A 25,823-nucleotide genomic window follows, 5' to 3' on the forward strand; every position below is an offset into this window, starting at 1 on the left:
CCAGGGGTCCCCCTCCCCCTCCGCCAGCTCAGAGCTCTTCTCATCTGTCAACGGCCTATTTTTTCTTTCCATAAAGCTCTCCATCATCACCGCAAACCTGCTTTCTTGGCTAACTTTAACAGTGCGCGGGGCCAGTGCCATGCGTTTGGCAAATTATCACAGCCTATTCTGGGACAGTCCTTATACTTTACAGAGGCTCTGCTTTACCATTTTGTGTATTTTCCCCAACTGGATTATAAACACCTTATGGGCAGGAATGGCGTGTGACTCTGTGCTATTCTGCATTGGGTTAGGCCCTGAATAAACACAGGCAGAATGTTCTGTGACTGAATCCATAGGGAGCAAGCTCCCTTAGAAGCAGCAGCCAGAGATGAAGCTCCCTTCCACAGTCTACCCACACACACCACACACACACACACACACACACGTCACACATACACACACACACAGCTGACAACTTCTATAGTTGTCACCACACACAGCACACACACACACACCACACACATCACACACACACACACATGTCACACATACACACCACACACACCACACACACAGCTGACAACTTCTATAGTTGTCACCACACACACACCACACACACACACGTCACACATACACACACACCACACACACACATCACACACACCACACACACCACACACACACAGACACACACCACACACACACACACACAAAGACACACACACCACACATACCACACACACACTACACACACACACGTCACACATAAACACACCACACACACCACACACACACACCACACACACACACGTCACACATACACACACACACAGCTGACAACTTCTATAGTTGTCACCACACACACACCACACACACACACCACACACATCACACACACCATACACACACCACACACACAGACACACACACCACACACACACTACACACACCACACACACACACGTCACACATAAACACACCACACACACCACACACACACACCACACCACACACACGTCACACATACACACACACCACACACACTACACACACACACTACACACACACACACACGCCACACACACACACACACTACACACACACACACACACACACCACACACAGCACACACACTACACACACACCACACACACATCACATCACACACACTACACACACACACACACTGCACACACACGTCACACACGCCACATACACACACACACCACACACACAGCTGACAACTTCTATAGTTGTCACCACACACACACCACACACACACACCACACACACACACACCACACACACACACAGACACACACACCACACACACACACGACACACAGACACACACACACACCACACACACACATCACACACACCACACACACACACACACCACACAGCTGCACAGGGCAGCCCATGCTGGCTGGCGGAAGCAGTGGAGCAGGGCCCCGGGAATGGGGGGGTCCCAGCCCTGCCACTTCCCGGAGGTCGGGGGTAGGGCGAGGAAGTTCCTTGTCTCAGCTGTCCACTTATGAGGGGGTTGACAACACTTCCCTCCCAAAGACCTGATGAAAATCAAGTGAGTTATCACACTCAGAATAGAGTCGGGACGCAACAAGCTCTAATAAATGGTAGCTGCTGTTTCAGCAGAGGAAAAACATAAAGACACAGACACCCCGCTTATTCCTCCTAATCACACGGAGACCCTCTTTATGGAGCTATAACAACCCCCATGACTCATCTACCTCCAGGCCTCCCTGCTAACCCCATTCCCAGGGAAGTTCAAGGTCAACGCGTGTCCAATCTGCCCCAGGCTCGCCTGCTTTGCTGCCCGCAGCTGTCACGGAGGTGGAGAAAGCGCCAGGTCAACACTAAGGCTCAAAACTCACCATCACCCCAGTGAGGCCGGGGTCCGAGCCCAAGCACGGCGGGTGTGGGGGCAGAGCGTGCAGGAGGCCGCGACACTCACCGTCCCGGTACCACTCGGCCCGCGGCTGCACCCGCTTCAGGTCCGGCGTCACCAGCAGCGTGCACTTGAGAGCCAGCGTCTCGCCTTCCCTCCGGAAGGTGACGCCGAATTTCTCCAGAAACCGGACGTCGAAGTGCATGTGCGGGATCACGGAGGGCAGGGGCACTGCACGGGGCAGAGGGCGCAGTCACACAGCGGGCCAGCTGGGCAAAGCGGGCCCCTCACCACCGCCTGCGCTCGCATCCTCACGGGCTGCGCTGTGGCCCGAGCGCCTGTGTCCCCCCCGTTCTCAGGTCGAAGCCCCGCCCCACGGTGTGAAGATATTGGGGGTCGCCTTCGGGTGATTAGGCTGGATGAGGTCGTGGAGGTGGGGCCCGGGATGGGGTCAGTGCCCTTGTAAGGAGAGGACGAGACCACAGCCCTTTCTCTCAGCTCTTCATGAGGACACGGCGTCCCACACCTGCTAGCTGGGACGCAGTGTCCCCTCCCTGGTGGGCATCTCGACCTTGGACCTCCAGCCTCCAGAACTGAGGGAAGTAACTGTGTGATGTTCAAGACCCAGGTGTGCTGTTTGTTATGGTGCCCGAGCTGACTCAGCCACTCCTGAAGAATCAGAAAACCAGCGTGGAGTGGAATCTGGTCATTTGTGCCAAAGGAGGATGGAAGGCAGAATGAGCAGGGGGTGCGTGCTCTGAGCCACATGCAAAGCGTAAAGGGTTTAAATCCTGCATCAGCCCCAAGATGTGTGAGCCCCTGAATCCATGGCAGCGACGGTCAGCACACCGACACCAGCCAGGAGAAAGGGCCTTTTGCAATACAGTTTGAAAAGAGATCTGATGCTTAGAAAATATTTTTCAATGATATGCTATGTCACTACACATTTTTCTGCACAAAGAAGGAACATAATCAACTTACCTCTGATCGGGAGCCCCACAGAATGCAACGGCTCCTCGTCACCTCGGAATCCTGCAAGACAACTGGCGATCACGGCGGAGAAAGAGGACAGAAGGTGGGGAGACAGTGCCCCATCCCCGCAAGACGGCAGACTCACTTCTCACCACCACCGCCGCATTGGTGGACACCTGTCCGTGCACGTTTGTCGCCACCGCCGAGTAGGTCGCAGTATCGTCAAAGTCCGCCCTTGCAGGGAAAAAAGCAAGACAGCGTCCTGAACGTGCTGTCGGGGGCCGGCCTGGTCTCTGAGAGTCAGTGACCCGAACTCGAGCACAGCCTTCCTCGACAGCAGCTCGTGTGACCTGGACCCCCGGTTCGTGAGTGATTTGTTTGAGAACAGTGCCAGCTCTGCCCTCGGAGCGAGGTATTAACTACAGACACGGGTGACGTCTGATCCCGTACGATGCCTTGGCTTTGGCTTTGCGGGGGAAGACAGTGTACTAGCACTTCCGGAAATGCTGAACCGCACTCTCAGAGAGAAGCTTGTATTCCCTCTGGTTCTGTTTGTCTACCTGCAGCATCCGTGGTTTTATCTTGTCAATGGGCAGCTCTAATGGCCTCAACCTCCAGGAGAATCAACCCCACCTCCCTCCCCACCAGGGGTTCCCTGCGCAGACCCCCCAAAGCAGTGGGATCGCCCAGACAGGAAGCACCCACTCGTGGGCGTAACGAAGGTGCCTGGACTGGACCCGCCTGAGGCCTCCGGGCCCGGAGCGTCGTGAGGGACGCGTGTCCACCCCCGGGAAGGACAATGGCCCAGGGACCGCAGAGCCCAGTTTCTCAGGGGTGGGGCTCCTCAGCTCCCCACGTCCATCCCATGGAAGCCAAAGCTTAGCTTCTGGCTATGAACTGTCTTCCCACCAGCTTCCCCCCAAAACTTGACGTGAGGACTCTTACTCAGCTGACTCTCTGCTAGTTACTTTCCGTTGGCTACTCTGTATAAAAGTCTCAAGTGCCCAGCAAGACAGTACTATTACCCTATTCACTTGGAGAGAAAGTAGAGCCTTTAAGAAGTTGGGTAAACAAGGTCCACAAAACTCTGAACTCTGCAGCTTTCTGGGCCTTCTGCCATCTCTCCAGGCATGGGCATCACAGGCATAGTGACAAAAACACAGAAAAAGTTTACTCAGACTTCACGTTTAGATGCTTTAAGCATCCAGTGACCCAGAGACAAACCCGTTCTTTGGAAGTCCTTCGTCATCTTATTGTATTTTCTATTCCACCTGGAGCTGGAGTTTCTTTGACCAAAACATACAGTGTCTCCAAGAAACGAGAGAGAACACTTCAGGGACCCACGCTGCCTGGGAAGAACCCCGTCCCTGCCCCGACGAGGTTCTAATCCAGTTCCACTGCGCCCGGCGATGCCACCTGGCCTCTTGTCACAGCCGCTGCTCAAGGGAGAGAGAGCCGCTACCGCAGATGTTCAAACCAGTGCATTACGGTCAGGCTCACCTTGGAGGGATACAGGCCAACCTCAAGGCCCCTCAACAAAACTGCAGTTCTAGCCTGAACGCATCACATTCGTTTGCCTTGCCGTGCCATTTCCACGTACACTGCGGGTACAGCGTATCGCCAGGGGCAGAGTAAGAGTGACAGTACAACACGTAAAAATCCCGTAACCATAACACGGACGCTTTCCCCATCACTGGCCATTAACGTTCTCTGCTGATCTACACACACACTGAGCATGCGCGCGCGCGCACACACACACACACACACACACACACACACACACACACACCCAACAAAGAGGCCACAGCAGCTACCTCTGGGAACACGGCTAGGGCTGGGGGTCGAGGGACGAGTGGAGAATTTCTTCTCTTCCATAACCTTAGGCTTCGCTTGGATTTTTTTTAACCTTGCCCTTGGGTTATTTCTTCTAAACAATGAAACCACTGTGTTTTCATAAACGCATTCTTCAAACAGGAAGTATTCTTCTGGGATTAGCCCTACAACTTGCTCTACAAAGATCCCTCCCCACTAGCGGGACTCACCCTCCCTGCAGACCGGAGGGTTGGGCCGCCCACGGGCATGGGCTGGGGAGTCGGGCATGGGCTGGGAAGTCGGGAGCCAGAACAATGCAGGGGAGAGGCAAAGGCTCCTGTACAGACTGCCGCACCAAATTCCCCGACCTGGAGGCTGGGATGGAACCTGACTGTGACACAGACTCAGAAGTAGGAGCCGTAAGGCAAAAACAGACACCCCACCCAGAGCCGACAGACGGGGCAGCCCAGCACAGGAAGTGGCCCTCCCCCCGCTGGACCTGAACCAAGGCTGTCCCCGGGCCCAGCTGGTCAGCGTCGCTACCCACTGCTGAGTGAGGAGGTTACTGGTGCCTGAAGGACATCGAGTGCTCGAGAGGACCGTGCACAGACGTCACTCAGAGTGTGTCCATCCGTCACCATAAACCTGTTTCCGTCTTCTTCAATACCTCCCTCAAAGGCCTTTCTGGACGTTACTTAGTCTCGGTAGTCTCCAAACTGTGTCCCATAGTTTTTAAACCAAATCTCCCAAACGTGCTACCAATTTCTTCTTCAATATGAATTTCAGCAGTTTTTTAAAACAACAGTAGCAACACGCCCTGGACACACCACGTACTGGCCACTCACTGAAGCCCAGACACAGCTCCGTGCCGCGCGCGACGGCCCTCAGGCAGAGCTGCTCACGCCTTCCCTGCTTAACTGAATTACACTCTGAGATTTCAAGGTCAAACTTAATGTTCCCATTTGCGACCACCAATCGCTGTGAATCAGGACTTTTCTTCAATATTGTGCAAATCAGAATAAAAGCCGGGGCAAAATTATGTTTACTCAGACTATTACAGGACTGCAGTCGTCAGCCGCAAGTTCTGATTTCAGGTCTGTGCCCTCATCAGGCCAGCCTGATAAGTCTCATCTACTGACTTTTTTTTTTTTTTTTTTTTTTTTTGCGGTACGCGGGCCTCTCACTGTTGTGGCCTCTCCCGTTGCGAAGCACAGGCTCTGGACGCGCAGGCTCAGCGGCCATGGCTCACGGACCTAGTTGCTCCGCGGCATGCGGGATCCTCCCGGACCGGGGCACGAACCCGCGTCCCCTGCATCGGCAGGCGGACTCTCAACCACTGCGCCACCAGGGAAGCCCTACTGACTTTTTAACAAATAAATAGTATGTATTTAAAACTTCTCAAATACGTTTATTGAATACCTACACTCTACTTGGGGGACACTGACGATTAAAATAAAACAATGCATTTGAAAATACTCTGCAACTGTATAGTACTGTATGAACTGTGTATATTATTAATTGAAATGTATCGCTGAATTCTTGGACTGAAGTTCAAAAGAGGTTCCCTTTCCCTCCCCGGAGAAGGTCCTCTCCTTTGCCTTTACATTCCAATGAAACAGCACGGATTTCTAAGCGTTTTGAGAACCGCAGTGAATCGCTCTCCATCGTTTCTTAGCTGAGGACAGCTGGAGGAACCCAAGAAGGAGGCTTGTGACGCAAAGAAGGGGCAGGAGAAGCCCCAGGCACCAAGCCCACCTGGACAGCAGCGTCTCCCGCCGGAGTCTGAGCTGCTCTTCAGTTGACTCACAGAATTAGGACCCCGGAGGCAGACGTACCTAACACTCTAGCGCTGATAGCCGGTCAGGTAACCAGTTAGCACTTGGTACTTAGCAGGAGGGAGCAGGCTGGGGAAAAGGTGCCTTGGAGGCAGGATCTTGGTGCACCACACACGTGCACACCTGTTCACGTGCACCTCTGCAGAAGAGAGGCTCCACGGGGTCGTCTGATTTGTAAAGAAGCCCATGCCCCCTAAAAACCTCCAGCCCCACTGATTTACTGCTACAGAGCCCAGGCAGGGCGCACCCGGCTGAGGGAGGATGCAGGCGAGAGTTAGAACTTCCGGTTATGCTAACTTTTGTCTCGTTCTTTTTGCGCATCTCTTTTGTAAATGTTTTACATTCTATAAAATACAGTAGAACATATACAGATTATAAATAAACACACGTGCATGTACTGGGGGAGGGCTCATACATATTTGTTGGCTGCCCTTGCAGGGGGTGGGCTGCAGGAAGCATGGCGCCTGGGGACACCGGACAGAGGACACAGCAAGGGACCAGGCAGGCAGGACTTTGCAGATTCGGAGGAGACCGTGCCCAACTTAAAATTCTGCTCACAGGTCACTTGGAGACCCACGTGCCTGACCACAGCCCAGGGGCCCCCAGTCTTCCTCTCCTGCCCGAGGCCACGCTAGGAGAAGCACTTTGCCAGCCCACAGAGCCTACTTCGAGCCTCTACTTCATGCTGTCAGCAATTGCAAGCAAGTGATTAAGGGGCAAACGGGTTTATTTTCTGTTTGGACCTCATCCCAGGATAGGCAGAGGTGGTATCCTTTGGTCTCAATTTTTACAAACTTCCATGGGGCACGTTTGCAGCCCAAAGTCTCCATCTGAAATGCTCCCAAAACCACTCCAGGGGAGAAACTAATAACACTTCATCTATTTTAAAGAGGGGCAGGCAAACGTTTAAATGGCACATGAACTTCTCTTGTGTAGTCAGGCCCCATGTACTCAAACTCTTAAGCGGTGTTAACACGGGATTTACAACTTAATTCAAAGTAGAATTTGAATATCAAAGTCTAAAAATAAAGTGCAAGAAGAGATTAGCCCTGGAGTCGCCCTGCGAGGAGTGGGGAGCGCAGAGAGGTGAGGTTAGAATAAAACACAAGATAGGGTGTTCTAAGCACCTTTATAAAAACACGAGAGCAGCATGAAAATTCTTTGAAGAAATAGAACTCACCCTATGAGTCCCAAGAGAAAATCTTATGAGCATATAAAATCGTATGAATTACAGCTTAAATTCGAACAGTACCAAAGGGAACTAAGCTCTCTTTTCGGCACTTCAAGAATTCGGCGACAGTGGCCAAAGAATATTCATAGGAATAAATGTCACTCTTGTAACAGAAAGAGCTCATTCCCCAGCCAGTGGAGCAAAGGAGCCAACATATTCCTCACCACTTAGCCGGCCACAGGTCAGATGATGGTAACTCAGCAGTTTGGAATGAACAGCTGAGGTCAGCTGTAATTTGTGGGCTTCCCCCTGGCTCTTTTTTTCTGAAGACTCTCTACATTTCATCTGTTAAGAATGTCCCAATGTGGGTAAGAATACTGAGAGAAAAGTTAGTCTCAAAAATTTCCTTGTCCCAAATTCCTTAACTCTTGGCAAGCTGAGGCAAACTCCAAGGAATATATCTGAGGATACCTGGATACATTGGGGCCTCACTGATTTAGCTCACATGGTTCAAAGCTTCTCTTATCCCCAGTACAAATTTAAAAGTTGCCAACATAGTGTGAACAGGACTTTTTCATACCTGAGAAAGGGAATTCGTTTCTCTTTTCAAAACGATGACTAAAATTCAGCTTGCAAACAAACCAGTTGCTAGGGCACCCCAGGTTAGAAAAGAGTCACCCCACACACACACCAAATAAAAATACTCTTCAAAAGAAGGAAAGTTTCTCTTTCTAGATAGTATGGCTTACTGCCTGTGGAAATTTCTGGAAATTTTGGAAATTGAAGGAAAGTGGGATGCCTAGACCCCGCCCACTCTCAGCCTTCCGCACCCCAGCTGATGCAGGAGCCCCCAACCCTGGGGCTGATTCCGACCCCTCTTTTTCACTGACACCCACATCCAATCCATCAGCAGATCCTACTGCTCTAACTTCAAAATCGGTCCCCGCCCACCTCACTGGTTCCACCTCATCCACAGCGGTCCAAGCCCCACCATCTTTCTTGAATTTCGGCCAAGCCGTCCAAGTCTGCCCTACTATCCGTTCGCAGTCAGTGACCCTTTGGAAACAGATCTTTCACTTCCCCTTTGCCCCCAGTAACAGCCTTGTGACGGTTACAGGGTCCGGGGTGATCTTCACGGCACTGGTGACATCTCTACCCTTCTGTCCTATGACTCCCACCAACTGCTGCAGCCCTGGGGTCCTGAAGCTCCTTCTCGGAGCCTCTGCCCCACGCATGTGTCCCCTCCTCCATCCCCTTAGATGTCTTCTCCTCTAAGGCCTGCCTGGCCCCCCTTTAACACCACACCCGCCCCAGCACCAGGCCACATGCCCCGACCCCTGCACCCAGCATCGTCACCCTGATCTACTGTGTGATTCCCTTTTTATTACACTTAAGGCTTGCCGCCACGTTCTGGACCTCCAAGTCAGGAATCGAGGTTTTGGTCGCTTTAACACAAGTTCCTAGACTGTGGGGCACATAGTAGGTTCTCAGTAAACAGTGCCAGTGGGGCCCATGGGGCCAGGGCCTCCAGCTTTTCTAAACAGCCTCAAATTTACCTAGAGAAACAAGGCTATGACTCGACACAAATCTTAATCTTAACTGTAACCTGTTAGCCTCTGTCCTAATTAATCTGCATAATGTTACGATCTTTTTGTAAAAAATGAAAGCTGTGTGTACAGAAAAGCAGAGAGCAAATGAACAGCGGAATCTCACTTCTGTGAAAGAAAAATCAAAACGTGCTTGTACGGTTCTACACGTGTGTTGTGTAAGGGAAACGGCAGTGCTGTAAGTACACCAAAATACCGACCCTGGAGGTTGGAAATACGGATGAACTTTACCTTCTCTTAGTTATCTGTATTTACCGCATGTTTTCAATTTGCTATGAGAAGAAAATAAAGGTCATGTTTCCTTGAAGAGTTGAGCTTAGGAACCGTTGCCCAAGCCTGCAGGAGATGCAGCCCGGCTGCGGAGCAGGCTGTGAGGGTGTCTGTGCGTTTCCCCGCGGCCCTCACACCTGGCACTGCCGTCCTTCCTTAGGCCATTTTCTCCTTTCGTTCCCAGAACAGGAGCCCTGCAGAACCAACCACTGAATCCACATCCCTCTGGCCTGACCCCAAGGAAACAAAGGGAAGCCTCTACCACCCATATTTAACTCAGAAACACCAGGAACGTCACGCGGAATTCAGATGTGGTGTGAGCTGCCCGCCGCTTCTGTGTTTGGGAGGCTGCTCTCCTGGGCAGGTGCTGGGGCGCGGCCGTACCCACCAAGCCCTTACCTGTTGATCTCCAGCGTGTGCACCCCGTACTTGCTCTCAATCCTGTACTTTCCCGGCTCCCCTGCCTGGCAGACCAAGCTGCCGTCTTTATACCTGAAAGAGGGAAACACCTGTCTGAGCATAAAGGCCGACTGGCTGTTTTGCACGTGTCCCCACCTTCCTGTTTCCCATCCCCCGCCGCCCCTCGTGGGCGGGCGCGCGCGGGCGCGCGCACACACACACACACACGCAGCACATTTTCGCTCTGCTTCTGCCTGATTCACCACTCGGATCACAGGGCGGGAGCAGCTACGGGAAAGGTTCAGAGCCCACTCTTGGCTGTTTAAGGGGAGGTGGCTCTTGCAGGACTCAGACTACCTGGGCAACCCTCAACCTGCATGGGACAGAGCGTGGGCCAAAGGTCCCCTGGAATTTGTCAGGAACTCTGGATACATCACTCCAAGGACAAAACGTAACCAGTGCTGGTTAGACCCTGGTCCAGCCTCTGGAGGGAGGCCGCAGTGTAGCCGGAGTGCACGTGGAGAGACCCAACTGCTCTGCACCCCGCCTGGAGGAGGCTGGCCTCGGTGTCCCCCCAGGACAGCAGGGCCACGGCTCCCCCTAGGGCAAGGGTGAGTGGCTCTCAGCCTCCCCGGCCCGCCTCGTGAGCAGCCAGAGGGTAGAGGCACTACCTTTCTGCTCTACTGCTGAGAGCCCTAACCCAGGACGCATGTGAAAGCACGATGTTGTGGCCAACGACAGACCCTGGGGACTCGGTACCAGCAAGTGGGAAAATAAATGAATATACAAGTGAGTTTTAGCAACATACGTTGAAACTAAAAGTGTCGTCGGTGGGGCTTATTTAATTTTCAGCGTCACAAGGCTCAAGGAGCCCTCTCACTGTGGTTCCAGAGCCTTGGAGTTTAGGGTCTCCACTTACATGAGTAAAAGCAGAGCTGCAGGTAAACACAGGTCATTTCTGGGAACCTGGTTTTCAATAAAAGCCCTCTGGAAAATCATTTGGGTCAATTGCACTAAAATGAAAACGCCTGCCTAGGATTTCCAGGGGCCTCTCCGTGTTTTCGTGCACGCATTTCCTGGTGAGTTTCAAGAGCATTGGTCCCTGGAGTAGGTGCCGCGCGCTCCCTGCAGGTGGATCTTCTCCACCCGCTCAGGTGAGTCAACGGCTGCAGATCCTTCAAAGGAAGAGCAGCGGGGCCTCCGCCCCTGGGAGGTGCCCCCACTCACCACTGCACCACGGGAGTTGGGAAGCCCTGCACGGTGAAGCACAGCTTGACAGACATCTGCTCCCAGATGGTGTGTGACCGGAGCTGCACCAGGATCTCAGGGGCTCTGCTCAGCCGCTCCTCACGTGAGTGCCTCTCCCAGGCCAGCCTGTCGTCCACCTGCCCCGGGAAGCAGGACGTCAGGGTGCCAGGGGCGCGAGGCTCCCGCCACCAGGCCCGCGGGCATCGTGCTGATGGCACAGCTGCACCCGGCACCCGCCCACCCCTACCGCGTGCTGCAGGGCGTATCTGTCCACGTGCTGCAGGGCGTATCTGTCCAGCTTGTCCCGGGCATGGGTGCGGGCCAGGTGCACGTCCTCCTCCAGCTGGGCCAGCTCGCTGAGGAAACGCTCCCGCTTGGCCTCCCCATAGGAAGCCACCAGTGACTGGTACCTGCAGAAGCCAAGATGCCACAGTGTTCTCGGGACACGTGCAAAGGGCATGTGGTCACTGAGGGCCTGGGACCAGACACGCGGTCCCCGGGGACTTCCTAAGTGGGCTCGAGGAGAGGGTGGAAGAGAAGCTACTTCTGCTTCTTTTGCAAGCTCTCCTCTGTGCGGCGACACACAGGACCCACTCGTTTTCCTTAGAGGCTGCCGTTTCTGAGTGAATTTAAGACTGAAGTGAAGCCTTCTGAACTAATAGATTCAAATTAAGAAATAAGTCTGTATTCTAGAAAAAGTAAAAGGATACAGTCAGAGCTTCTTAACCTGTCGGGGCAGAGAAATGAGGGGCATCTCCTTTCCAGCCCGAGGGCCACCTCTGTGGGCTCCACAGGTTACATCCTGGCACTGCCCGGCCCAGCGGTGCGTCCAGCCACCCTGTCACCCCTCCCCGGCCCCATCCCCTCCTTCACCACCACGTTCCCGAGGCCCCAGCAGAGCCAGAGGCTTGCTGTTCCCTGGGCTGCCCAGGAAGGGAAAACGACAGCATCAAATGTGCAGCCGGGGAGGCGGGGACCAGGTGGACGTGGCTCATAAAGGTGGGGTGTCAGACTGGAGGACTTTCTGCTCTGTGTGGCCCAGCGGCGTGGGGAAAGCCGTCCTAGAGCCCGGGCAGCTCCCCCCCATCCCCAGCCTCTCCCGCAGCCCTGACTACCAGTTTGCGCTTCTCCAGACACAGCGCAAATCGCAGGCCTGGTGTCAGGTGTCCGGGAAGTTGGAGATTGAACACAGAGTTTCAGGAAACTCTGCAGCTTCTTCAGGCAGAACCGTGGAGACAGGAACTATAATAAAAGCTAAACCCCGAGCCAGTGTTGATTCAGCCTCGTCTTCACTTCCGACCAGCCCAGCCCAGCCCACACCTGCCTGCGTCCCCTCCCCGGACACACACCCACAATCTCCTCGCTGCTTAGAGGTCATCTCCTCGCCCCTCCGGCCTTTCCCCACACCCTCTGCTCATGGTGATTCTCCACGGAGGAGAACAAGCGTCTAGGTTTTTAGGCACGGGTGCACACACATCACATCACCCTAATCCCAACTGCCCGGCTCCCCTTCACTCATGGAGCCACACGCACAGAAATGATTTTGTAGGTCCCAGTGGGAGAGACAGCGAGCGCCTTGCTAAGAGGGCTCACAGGAACCAAGCTTTCCTGTCTGCAGCGAATCCCACTAAATGACAGCATAAGCAAAGGCAAATCTCTATTCGTGCCGCAAACTGTCCTGATAAGCTGAAAGGATCAGAAGTCCCACCTGGACCTCGTTTAGAATGTCTATGTGAATGGCACTTGTCAATAGCACCGCCAGTCCCGAATGTTTTATAATAAATATTAGAACTAGAATTGCTCCCCCTGGCCGGCCCAGCCCCAAATACTCTGATCTGGGGCATTGAAAAGGCACCCCTGCTAGTCTGTGATGGGGTGACTGTGACACTGCCCCCTTATGCAGAATGATGTCACTCATCGTGCATTTGCCCTAAAGACAAGCCCCTCGGACAGCTGCATAACGCAGGGAGGCCCACTTCTCACAGGACAGAAGTAGAGGCATCAAAGGGACATTTCTAATCCCCTGTATCTTCCAGGAGGACATCTCCAGACCCTTCAGGGCACGCCGATGCCTCATTGGTATTTATTTGACGTGAACACACAGCTTAACGCAAACTGATGAACCCGTAACTCCATCTCTCTCCAAGGACCGATTTGTCCTGTAGGTTAAACTCATACCTGCCACAGAAGGTAAGGAATAAATACGTACTTTCAGGAAGGCCAGCAAGAGTAGTGAATTATCATAAATAAGGACTGGAATTCATCGAACTCCTCAAATCACCCTACACCGGGCTCCCTCAAATGGCAGGGACAGAGCAGGGGTTGCGTTAAAATCTCCATTAACTCCGGCCCAGCTCACCAAAACCTCCAATTACTTAGATTTACTTTTAAAGGAGGAAAGACCTAATTTCCATAAGACCTTTCACATGGGAGAAATGCACATGGGTTGTGAGAATAAAATACTGTGAGGGTCCTAAAATGCAGAATCCCAAAGCATGGGTGCTGGGCTCCGTGGAGAGCTGACACAGCCCTGACCTATATCCACTGTGCTTGCCCAGAGGGACTGACATTTACCCTGGGCTCCAGGGACACAGTAACATTATAATCAGTCATCAAGAATCAAAATACATTCTTGAGTCAGATTTGCTATTGCAAGAGTAGCTTCATGTGTTTTAAGAAGATTTCCAACAGCCAGGATTGTCACAAAAGTCATCTTGGCTGAACCACATCAATCATCGTAACCCACTCCCTGACTGTTCAAATTAATACAAGCTTCCTTTCCCCATTTATTTCACCCCAGGAAACTGAGGAGTAGGAACTTTATGGGATAAGATCACACCAAGGTATAACTGATTAAAATAAAATTATAAAGCTCTGGTCTTCTCACTCCCTGTGCCAAAACCTTAAGCATAGTAGGACCCTTTCTGAAATAATCCAACACATAAAAATCCAATTTCTTAATGTACACATTCTGAAGTGATTCTTTTACAAAAGAAGTCTTCACTTGACAATAAAATAAATTTTCAGGGCAAAATTCCCATAAGACATCTAAAAGATGATTCAAATTTTTTAAAAAATAAAGGCTAATCTTTTCAGCTATACAATATTTTTACTAAACAGATTCCTTAGTCATAGTGCAACTTTCAGACTGAAACACATTGAGCCAAAACTCATTTTCCTTCCGGTTTTGAGTGTTTTAGCGACACAGAGAAAACTTTCTAGAAATAAGTAGGAGGAGAAGGTGAGGGGGAAAAGATAGAGCAGATACGAAATGAAGCATACATGAGATGCTCAAGTACTCTGCTCTGAAAAGATCCAAGTCAGTTGACCACCTGTTTCTCTGTGATCTGGAAATAATTTTAAGACCGATGTTCTTAGTAACCCACCCCATTCCTGTGACATATTCCCCATGAGCTGAGTCTGTAGAAATGTGAAGCATGAGGGTCTACAGAACCCCCTCCCTTCAGCTCTGTGTCCACACGGACACGTGGCTGGAATCCTGGCCTCTCTTTGGAAGATTCCCCACTCAAGTCCCAAGCCTCACAGCTGTTCCTTAGTAGCCGAAGAGGCTGGTGGTGGAAATTCGAAAACTCCAACTCAGCCCTTTAGGTCTTGAGGCCTCCGAATGTGACCAGCATGCTTTCTGGAGAAAGGGAGTGAGTCTGGGGGCAGAGGACAGAGGCTTGAGGCCAATCCAGCTGCAACGTGTGGACAGTGGCCGTGGGTCCTCTGGACCGCAGGGTTCTCTTCTGCACGAGGATGCAGAAAATCCATCCCCAGTCGTTTCCTTGTCGGGATGAATCAAGATGATGATGGTGGAGAATAAGAATCGACTGAAAACGGTCGTGCGTGGCTTTCACTGCAGCAAGTGTTCCCTTCCCAGTTTGCACACGTCCCCTTTCAGCTATGCCCCGCCGCCTCATTCTCTGACTGCAGAGCCCCTGCCCAGGCCCCAGGGCAGCGCGCGGCCCCCCGGGGCTGGCCCAGCAGCAGGCAGAGAGGGCAGGGCGTTACCTGTGCTTCCTTTCCTGCTCGTCCTCTTCCAGCGCGGAGCTCACCCTCCTGGCACACAACCTGCAGGTGGTCCCCCCCGGTGCCGTCTGGCTGGACTCTCTCTGCGAGGACGACTCCTGAGTGACAGATTTCTGGGAAGACGTCTGGGTGGAAGCGCGCCTTGGCGAACATGGGAAAAATCACATGTGGTGGAGAAGTGTAAAAATGCATTGTCACAAACAACATCACTCCCTTTCCACGCCCCCAAACCATCCTCGAAATGCAGGTCACCCACACCTGCACATGCGGACACACACACACACACCCCTAAGTGTGGCCTCCAGCCCGACTGCACAGGCCCATCCCCCACAGGGACGTGCCCCCAGACTCAGCTGCACGACACCCCTGCCCCTCCCTCAGGCCAGCCAGTGCCTACCAGGCCCTTTTGGCCTGAGGCCATGATTATATATATATGTATATCTTAAGGGATCCGAAGCTCCCTGAGGCTGCTGGGAGGGGCACAGAATGTTTGGCTTTGTTTGTTACCAGGATGGCAGCTAAGCACAAAGGACCACAAGTGGTTCTAAATACAAGGGCTGGGGACGGGGACCTGAGGCCGGAGCCCGTGCCCGGCGTCCACCTCCTAAATTAACACCGGAGAAACGTGGGCGGCCAGGGCATGTGCCGCTGGCCCCTGCAGACGCAGAACCTCAGAAACTCACAGATGAGCCTGCGGCTTGACACCAGCCTATCAGGCAGTGAACAAAAAGTCTACCTTTGGCAACATTATTATTAACGTAGCAAAATTATCATTGAGATGGGCTTCCATCCCATCTTCACTCGGCCCCCATTAACTTCTGTCCCACTGACATTCTTTCCCATGGGTTTCCTTCTCATCGCCCTCGCTGTTTGGTGACCTTTTAGATTCTAGCTCTGGAAGGCACGTGAAGAAGAGTGAAGTCAAGGAGCAATTACTGAAGGTCCACGACTCAAGAGCTAAACCAGGGGCTAAGAGCCAGTCTACCAGGACCTGCCGGGATCTACTAGGATCTGCCAGGACCTGCCACGATGCCATGCAGTGCCCCACATAAAGTTTGCTGTGCAGCCGGGTCAGCCACGTTCCCCGTCTGGCTCTGGACACGGGCATCGGGGAGCACGGCCCTCCCTACCTCCCCGGCTAAACCAGTTCACCTCCAGTCTTCAGGGGACTGGATAAAGCTTCTTGCCTTGAAATTCAGACAAAGCTCGTCATCAAGGCTCGGCCTGCCCCCATCAGTGAATTACAACTTACTTTTTCGCTGCATATTCATCCACAAGGTACCTTGTTTGAATATTACGGTATGACTGGTCAAAGTGTTTGTGTCTCTTTTGGTAGAAGGGCACAGCAACAAGCGACATCTTTGTGGACACCTAGGAAAAAGAGTAACAAACAGAGCAGAGGTCCTGGAATTTCTAAAGTAATCAGGCTCCTGCAATTCACACTAACCTTTTAGGTTGTTCCAAAGAGGAAAATCAACTCCAATTAGCAAAACCCTTGTGGGGGAAGAGAATGTAAGAAAGAGTCTATAAGAGGAAATAATCCTGGACGCCTATTAAGTTCCCTGGGACCCGACTTCATTTCTTGTTTGCTTCCATAAAAATTAGAAGATTGAGCCGCACGTTTCACTTAATTGTAAACTCACCCAATGTCTATAAACTACCTAGTTTGTTCAAGGCAACCGTGAAAAGCAATGTGAGCGATAAGGATAAAAATAATTAAAGCACAGGTCACAGAAGTAAACAAACAGAATACAAGAGAGGAAGAGATAAGAGCAAAGGAGACACAAAACGTGCTGGGAAGTAACGGGGGGGGGGGGGAGCACGTGGCCCAGGGCCACGGCAGTCAGAGGCCCTGAAGCAGGTGACATTTGAGAAGAGCCCATGGACTGGGGAGGTGATGGGCGGAGGTGGGGCGGGCAGAGGGCATCCCAGGGGCAAAGTGGGAAGCAGGAAAACCCTGGGGCTCAGGATCTCGGGAAAAGCAGACAGGAAACGTCGCCCCGGAAAGCATGCAGCCACATGGAGGTTTCGGCATCCACGCAGGAGGTGAAGATTCTCCTGCTCTGAAGGGGGGTTTGAGAACAGAAAGGTCTCCAGGAAGCCTTCCAGACCCAGTCCCCTAAAATCCCATCTCACTGGCTACTTGTCGGCTTGCTTGGTTGGGAGGGGCAGGCCTGGGGGCTGAGCCCAGCTCCAAAGTCTGGGGGATGCGGGGAAGTGAGTGCTTTTGGCTAACTTCTCCCCAAACAAGAAGTCTTCGAGACCCACCCTGCAGCAAGGATGTGGGGATTTGAAGCAGTGCAGGTATTAGACGGCCGTTTGCTGCACGTGTTCACCCAAATAAGTAAAATGCCAACTTACCGGGCTGCTTGACTCTCTCTAAAAAGGGACGCAGACAATGTCCCTAAATCCCTGTGATTTTTTTTTTTTTTTTTTTTTTTTTTGCGGTACGCGAGCCTCTCACTGCTGTGGCCTCTCCCGTTGTGGAGCACAGGCTCCGGACGCGCAGGCTCAGCGTCCACGGCTCACGGGCCCAGCCCCTCCGCAGCATGTGGGATCTTCCCGGACCGGGGCACGAACCCGTGTCCCCTGCATCGGCAGGCGGACTCTCAACCACTGCGCCACCAGGGAAGCCCGCCCTGTGATTATTAACCTCCCAAATAAAGGGGCACAAGAACTCCTCCAAACCCGAGCTCCATTTTTGTCCTCTGTGTTGAAATTGGAATAATCTGCCCTGATTTAAAGAAGGATGCTTAGGAGGCCTCACAGCACAGCCCCAGGGGACACGGGGGTGGAAACGGGCAGAAAATGCCAGGTCCTGTCCTGAGACGGGCCCTCACCCTCATTCCTCATTGCAGCGCACATCTCTAAGCAAATGTTAGAAAACCTTACGAGCATAGAATTTGCTCCAAGTCTATGTCTCAGGATCCGTTCCCTTTAGACTGTGATTTCCTAGAATCACAGAATTATAGAGCTTGGAAAGATCCTCGGGGATTATCCAAACCCCTATTCTATGGGGGGAGGACGAGTGGGGCAGGGGACCCGACAGCCAGAGTGGAGAAGTGATTTCCCTAAAAACATACAAAAAGTGCCTGCCCATCCAGAGGCCACCAGACTTCTCTTTCGGGGTCTTCTATACTTCTCCACACTAACTCATCTCAAAATTCCCTCCTAAAAACCAACTACCACGTCTCCATTGAGGGTCCAGCGTGTGTCTTGCATACATTTGACTATAAATATATAATAGAATGCTGCACCTAAAAGAACCCAATAAAAACATACCCCCTCCATTCCACCCCCGGTTTGAAAGAGGTACCATAACGTTGAGGTCAAGAGCACAGGTTTTGACACCTGACAGGCCTAGGATTGACTTCCGACTCCAGCACTACTGTGAAGTGACCTTGGGCTGACCTATCATTTCTCTATCTTGGACGTTCTACTGAATCTGCACAGTGCTGGCACCGTGCTTGGTAGGGAGGAACAAACAACTGGGAGCCACCCCTAGCACACTATTGTTTGTTGTTGTTAAGTTGAATTCTGCAGGTGTCTGAAAACATGCACTTATCACTTTAACACTTGCACAATATCCTTGACTGCATCTCTGGGATTTTCCAATGAGTTACTCAGGGTGAATCTTCAAGGAAAGCTTCCGCCCATAAGGTACGCACTCCGTTGCTGGGGACAGGTCACTGGATTGATGTGTTGGGGCACACGGGTCATCACTTGGAGCCAGTTTCATCTAGACGCCTTCTCCCATCACCCCTGCACTCATGGAGGAAAAGTCAGCTACAGCAGAAAACCCCAGAACAGCCCCTGCACCTGCTGTTGCACCAGTGGTCCTGTCCCGTCACAATATTTACTTACATCTGTGTGGAGTCACCCTTCAGATCCGGGTGTGTTTCTTGGCAGAGGGAAGAATCCAAAAATGGCCTAGGTGACCGGAGAGGATAAGCTATCTCGACATGTTTAGAGTGTGGCAGCTAGCACCCTCAGAGCTCCCCCTTGGTGGGACCCTGCTCCTGCTCAGAGCCAGCGCCCTGCGGGCTCCGAGTGCAGTCAGCACCCGGCGTGTCCTGGGCTGACGTGACGCCAGTGTGGCCGCTGAGTCCTCACGCCTCCTGCCGGGAGCAGGCGCTTTGTGGCGATCAGGGGCAGGGCCGGAGTCGAGTGCACGTGGTTCCCGCGCTCTCGCTCTGACCGTGGACTTGCTGGAGGTACGACCCCCAGAACACCATGGGACTGCGGCGGTACCCAGGGCTCAGCCCACGTGATTCTCTGCTAGCTGAGTGGACATGATGCTGACCCACCCACACTTGGAGCACCTGCCCTGCCCCGCGCCGGCCAAGCCTGGACCGGGGGGCCATTGCATTTCAAGGACAGAGACATCTTAGGGACGCCTGCTCCGGGGAAGGCAGCAAACTCCCACCTTCTGTGCATGGGGCCCCCTGCCCGCACTCACTGACTGTATGAGCCTTAAGCCCAGCCCAGGTGCACAGGAAGGGCCACCACACAGCCCAAGCCCACGCCAGGCCACCCATTTGGGCTCTGCTCAGTGGACCTCAAATTCCAGAACCTGGGGACTTCCCTGGTGGCACAGTGGTTAAAAGTCCGCCTGCCAATGCAGGGGACACGGGTTCGAGCCCTGGTCCGGGAAGATCCCACATGCCGCGGAGCAACTAAGCCCGTGAGCCACAACTACTGAGGCTGGGTGCCACAACTACTGAAGCCTGTGTGCCTAGAGTCCGTGCTCTGCAACAAGAGAAGCCACCGCAATGAGAAGCCCGCGCACCGCAACAAAGAGTAGCCCCCGCTCACCGCAACTAGAGAAAGCCTGCGTGCAGCAAGGAAGACCCAATGCAACCAAAAATAAACAAATAAAATAAAAAAAAAAAATTCCAGAATGTGCCCGGGTGTCCCTGTCTCCACTGGGGACCTGCAGACAGGGGGGAGGACGCCTCGTGGAAGCGAGTTCCCTGCAGGCTCAGCATGGGCTCGGACCCCCCTCAGCCTGGGGCCGTGAGGGGCGTGGCCAGCTGTGCTAGGGGGACCCCACTGAGAGGAGGGTGTGGTGGGCGGTGTGCACAGAGCTCTCTCCACTTTCTCCTCTTTAGGGAAACGACCCCCAGCTGACGCCTCAAAACACAGCGAAGACAGCGGCCCCCAGCACAGTTCTGGGGGATGAGTCCGCATGGAGGGGGCATCGGGGGCGGGATTCCAGCGCTGACCCTGCCGCCCACCCAGCTCTCGGGTCTCAGTTTGTTTTGCTGAGAACAGAGGGGCCAGAGGAGGAGGCAGGAACATTCCTTCAAGCGCCAGCAGCGCCTGGATCTGTGGCCAAGTTTAAAACCACCGGAGGCAACACCGCTCCGCCCACTGACCGCCCTCAAATACCACAGAAGCAGAGTCGACCTTGACGAAACACACAGGCTCTGGTGTTTTCAGCAATCGTGAGTGAATTTACACAACTTGAGATGCGTCACCTTATTCTGTCCTGGTTCGAATCTCGACCTTTCCTATGAGGAAACCGCTTCAGGTGATGAAACTAACCCTCAGGTCACTGGTTCCCGGTGATGAAGCCAAATTTCCAACCCGGCGTCTGACTCGGCACCGGGCTGCTTCCCACCCATCATCGCTCCTGACACGTTTGGGAATCATGACACTGAAATGAAACGCGAGCCTGTCCTCAAGCACTGGGGGCCGTGCGTCCGTGACAGGCTCCATCCTGATCCCTTCCTGCGAGGACTATTTGGAACCGATCTCTCATGTCACCAAGAAGGGTTTTAATCTGTGAAAACGTTTCAATGAAAACACATTTACTTCCACTTAATAAAAGAAATTGTTGTTTGTGCAGCTAAAGTTGTTGAAGTCCATGAACACACCAAGTTAAAGCTCTTCTGGAGAAACAGAAAGGGCACAGTTGGTCCACAGCCCCAAGGAACTATGCCCTCAGTTCCCAAGACGGGTTCCATTCACATCGGGGACTACTTTCCCCAAGGTTTTTCCAAACTACTCGGCTCCGAAAGTAAATATAACTGAGCACAGCATAACTCTCAAAATCCTCACCATCCAACGTGGCCTGACGTCTAATGTCTGTCAGCCAGCTTCCCACGTGTCCCCCAAAGAGTCTCTCAGCCCCAGGACTGAATGTCTTAGCAGGTCGCTCAGCTACCTCTCTCCCTGAAGCTCCAGGGTTCTCCCAGGGAGCCTGATCCATCCGGGCCCAACACTTAAGCAGGATCAAATTAGATGGAGAGACAAGATAATGTGCTGCTTCCTGGACAGAAGCTTTCCAGCAACCCAGCGACTTACCGCATTTTTCATAAATTGCGAGAATTAAAAACAAATCAACGGTTACACAAATATTTCATCCCATAAACTTTACCCACAGGTTCTCCTTGTTTTCATGAAGCACGGGCACATGGGTGAAGGTCCCTAATTCAGAGTTAGCGTCATGCAAATTCGCTGCACATAGAACCCAGATGTAGTCCAGTAAATAGCTACTCTAAATGATCTTTGCTGCGTGTGCTCTTCGACGCCTGTCTTACTTCTACTCAGTGAGGAAGGACCTTGAGATCAGGAGGTGGAGAGAGCTAAGCATTTCCAAGCACTGAGACCCCACGTTCCTGCCTCGCTGCCCCTCCCGGGCCTTTTGGGTGCAGGCATCCAACTCCACTGCCTTTTTCTGGGGCAGCGTTTCAAGAGCATGACTGGAGGAAGCTCAGGCTCTCTTAGGGGAACTGAGCCTGAAAATCCTGCAGGATCATAACGCATGAAAAAGCACAAAGGAGAAAAGCATTATTGTGAGGTGAGAACTTAGTGACAAGAAGTACTGTTTTTGTCCCCTCCCCTAGATGCTACAGTCCAGGTCTGAGCTGAATAGCCCTGCTTTCTTTCTGTTTCTCCTAAGAAAATATCCAATTTTATTTCACACCATTTCAAACCTGCCCTCTCCTGACAGAGGCTCTCATTTCTGTGACTTGTGAAAATTGCAGATATCCATCAACCAACTCAGGGACCCAAAGGAGATGCTGCAAAAACCAGGGCTAAAGTGCGAGGGCTGGGAAGGGGCTCAGAACCTCCTAACAACACAGAAAGTATTCGATCCAGTCAGAGAAACACAGACCTTGGCTCTAATTACTGGCTGACTTTCTGCATGGAGCGGAGTTCGTTGGTTCCCATGGCTTCACCCTGACACCCTCTGCTTAGGAAATCTGAGTGCAGCCAGCTTCTGCACGCTATCCTTCCTTCCTCCAAAGCCTCACGTCAGAAAAGGAAAGAAGCGGAGGAAACTCACCCAGAGAGAAAGGAAGGTGGCGAAGAGGAGAGAGCGTCTGCCTCACGGGCTCACCGGGCTGCAGGCTCCGGCCGAGGGAAGCAAAGCACGTCTCCCTCCAAACGTCCAGCCTCCCTCCCATTTATGGCTGAGGAGATGCTATTTATAGACCCTTGGGAAGCCTGGCCCCTCGCTGATACCTGCATCATAAATCATCAGCCTGCTCTTAGGAGGGAAAAAGTTTCATTCGAGGCGGAAAAATCGAAAAGTGAAAAGCATCCTTCCCGACTCACAAAGTGCATGTGACCGAGAAAAAGAGGGCAGGGCCCTGACATCCCCCACCCGCCCTCCCCAGACTCCGCTGCACTCCGAACATAAATTTGCAGACTTATCTTTAATGCTTTGGGGCTAAAGTTTCCCTGGTACCTAAACGGACACTCGCAGATGAGTCTCTAACACAGACTTGATTGCAATAAGCATTTCACCGTTTTGACACCAACCCCCGAGAGTGCTGTTAGCCGTGGATGGAGGGAAGGTGGCCTCTGGGGTGCGTGTGTGTGTGTGTTTGGTTGGGCTTTTAAACATTTATTTCAGAGATGACTCAAGCTCTGACTTGGTTTCATCCTGGGGTTAATTTAGCCAGAACTTCTACCTAAAAGAGGACTCATGCCTAGTCGGCAAGTTACGTCTTATTTATAGTTATTACCACCGGCGTGTGTGGCATCTAACCCGCCCAGATGACTGCAGGGTGCAGCATGTGTCCAAGTATAAATAACACACGACTGGCATGATTGATCAGGGCTGTCACAGGGAGCCTATCGCCGAGAGGCGGGCCGAGTCGGAATGCCCCGCCTCAGAGGCCAGAGCTGACTGCAGCCGTGTCCCAGGCTCGGCTGCAGTGGGGCTGTTTCCTCGCTGGCACAATGTGTGTGAGAACAACCGGCTTCTGCAAAAATTAGTGAGAATAATATATAGGAAGTGCCTGGGAGTCCAAAAAACTCCCTGTTCCCACATCTGGTTTATCAGGAACGTAGCCAAGGACCAGCAGCACAGGTCAATGGATGAGCGAGATAAATACCACAAAGGCACACAAGACAGGGAAGCAACCCCAGTGCCCATCGACAGACGGATGGATAGAGAGGACGTGGTACATACATACGATGGAATACTACTCAGCCATAAAAAAGAATGAAATCATGCCATTTGCAGCACCATGGATGCACCTAGAGATTATCGTACTAAGTAAGTCAGACAGAGACAGACAAATACCATATGATATCGCTTATATGTGGAATCTAAAAAAATAGTACAAATGAATCCATATATAAAACAGAAACAGACTCAAAGACATAGAAAACAAACTTATGGTTACCAAAGGGGAAAGGGGGGGAGGGATAAATTAGGAGTTTGGGATTAACATATACACACTATTGTATATAAAATAGGTAACAAACAAGGACCTACTGTACAGCACAGGGAACTATATTCAATATCTTGTAATAACCTATTGAGATAGTGGAAAATAATCTGGAAAAGAAATATATATCGATATATATGCATAACTGAGTCACTCTGCTGTACACTTGAAACTAACACAATCTTGTAAATCAACTACACTTCATTAAAAACACAAGATATCAGCAAGGCACAGAGTAAAAGCTGTTTACTTCACCATCTGAGCATCCTTGCGTCCTCTCCATCCAGCCATTCACTCTCCTCCCTAAACACTGCCATCTATGTTCCGAATGTGGGCTGAACCTGCAAGCAGACAGGAGCCGAAGAGACGAAACCCGGAGGATGTGGTCAGAGGTGCGAGTTACAGCCACCCTGCCTGGCTTCCCAACCACAGGGATCCCTTTTTTTTTTACTGAGGCCACTTGGCATTGGGTTTCCGTCACGTGCGACCTAAAGAATCCTGACTAATGCAAAGAAAAGCTTCAGTGATCTTACTTCTACAAATTTAGCTAAAATTTGCAATAAGATAGAGGGAAAAAAATGATATCAAGGAGAAATGGCAGAGGACATAAAAAAGGAGACTGAAAGCTAAAACGTGGCGTCAGAAACGTTCTGAATCATGGAAACCTCGGCGTCACATGGATTACGGGGCCAAGTTAAGTCCTAAGGATTTCATGAAATTATAGCACAGGGCCAAAATAGATGCTCAATGCAGAAAAATCTGTTAGAATACTTGAAAAAAGTAAAATTATTCTAAGATATTTTGTTAACTTCCATACATTCTGTCTCAGAAAGCACCAAAAGAAATGGTCTAACGCAGTTTAGAAAACGTCTATCCAACGGGCCGGATATTCGTGACTATTTCACGTTGCAAAGATTGAAGGCCCGTCAAAAAGAAGCTTCCAGGCTTTGGCGAGAACACGAAGCAGAGCATCAATCACGGTGGAAACGGCGCTGCTGGCTGCCTGGAACGTGTGCTGGCCTTTATCTCCTCATGTCTACAGTGCGTCCCCCACTAACAGATGGCTGCCAGGAGAGGCGCCCGGAGAACTGGGCCCCCTTAGCCCCAAATACGCCAGCTCTTTCTCCCGACTGCTCATCTCTCTGTTGTTGAGGGTTTCACTTCTCACCAAAGAGAACTGATCCTAACATTCTTGCTGCAGTGGCCCATCCTGAGCCTCTAAGCTGGACACATGCACTGCCCAGCTCACCAGCCCTGCTCAGCCATCTTCCCAGCAGATGCCACCTGACAGGCCCCAAAGGGGAGGGGGGCAATGCCCATCACAACTCCCCCACGAATTTCATTCCCTTCAGACTGCTGGCCTGCCTGCATGCGGGCTTAAGCCTGTCCCCCCAACCCTGCCCCTGGACCCTGTGCCCCTGGACCCTGCCCCCCCTGGACCCTGTGCCCCTGGACCCTGCCCCCCGACCCTGGCCCTGGACCCTGCCCCCGTGGACCCTGCCCCCCCGACCCTGCCCCTGGACCCTGCCCCCCCTGGACCCTGCCCCCCTGGACCCTGCCACCCCGGACCCTGCCCCCCTGGACCCTGCCCCCCCGACCCTGCCCCTGGACCCTGCCCCCCCTGGACCCTGCCCCCCTGGACCCTGCCCCCCCTGGACCCTGCCCCCCTGGACCCTGCCCCCCCGGGCCCTGCCCCCCCTGGACCCTGCCCCCCCGACCCTGCCCCTGGACCCTGCCCCCTGGACCCTGCCCCCCGGACCCTGCCCCCCCCGACCCTGCCCCTGGACCCTGCCCCCCCGGACCCTGCCCCCCGGACCCTGCCCCTGGACCCTGCCCCCCCTGGACCCTGCCCCCCGGACCCTGCCCCTGAAGCACAACCATCCTGTGAGGTAGCTG

At 52.6% G+C, this 25,823-nt stretch overlaps 1 protein-coding gene across 1 annotated transcript in view; it reads right to left on the reverse strand.

Moving 5' to 3' along the window:
- Nucleotides 1-20,746, reverse strand: part of MYOM2 (myomesin 2) — an 80,148-nt gene extending 59,402 nt beyond the window's left edge. Inside the window, exons 1-8 of the mRNA XM_022570851.3 lie at nt 16,490-20,746; nt 15,220-15,378; nt 11,453-11,615; nt 11,185-11,342; nt 9,958-10,050; nt 3,009-3,097; nt 2,873-2,923; nt 1,958-2,122 (exon numbers count right to left, since the gene is read on the reverse strand). Coding sequence (XP_022426559.1) covers nt 1,958-2,122; nt 2,873-2,923; nt 3,009-3,097; nt 9,958-10,050; nt 11,185-11,342; nt 11,453-11,615; nt 15,220-15,378; nt 16,490-16,596 — 985 coding nt within the window. The 5' untranslated portion in view covers nt 16,597-20,746. The remainder of the gene's footprint in view (nt 1-1,957; nt 2,123-2,872; nt 2,924-3,008; nt 3,098-9,957; nt 10,051-11,184; nt 11,343-11,452; nt 11,616-15,219; nt 15,379-16,489) is intronic.
- Nucleotides 20,747-25,823: the final 5,077 nt, after the last annotated feature.

This window comes from Delphinapterus leucas, chromosome 21 (genome assembly GCF_059928025.1).
Source record: "Delphinapterus leucas isolate spDelLeu-1000000601 "Yukka" chromosome 21, BTC_Dleu_Yukka2, whole genome shotgun sequence".
NCBI lineage: Eukaryota > Metazoa > Chordata > Mammalia > Artiodactyla > Monodontidae > Delphinapterus > Delphinapterus leucas.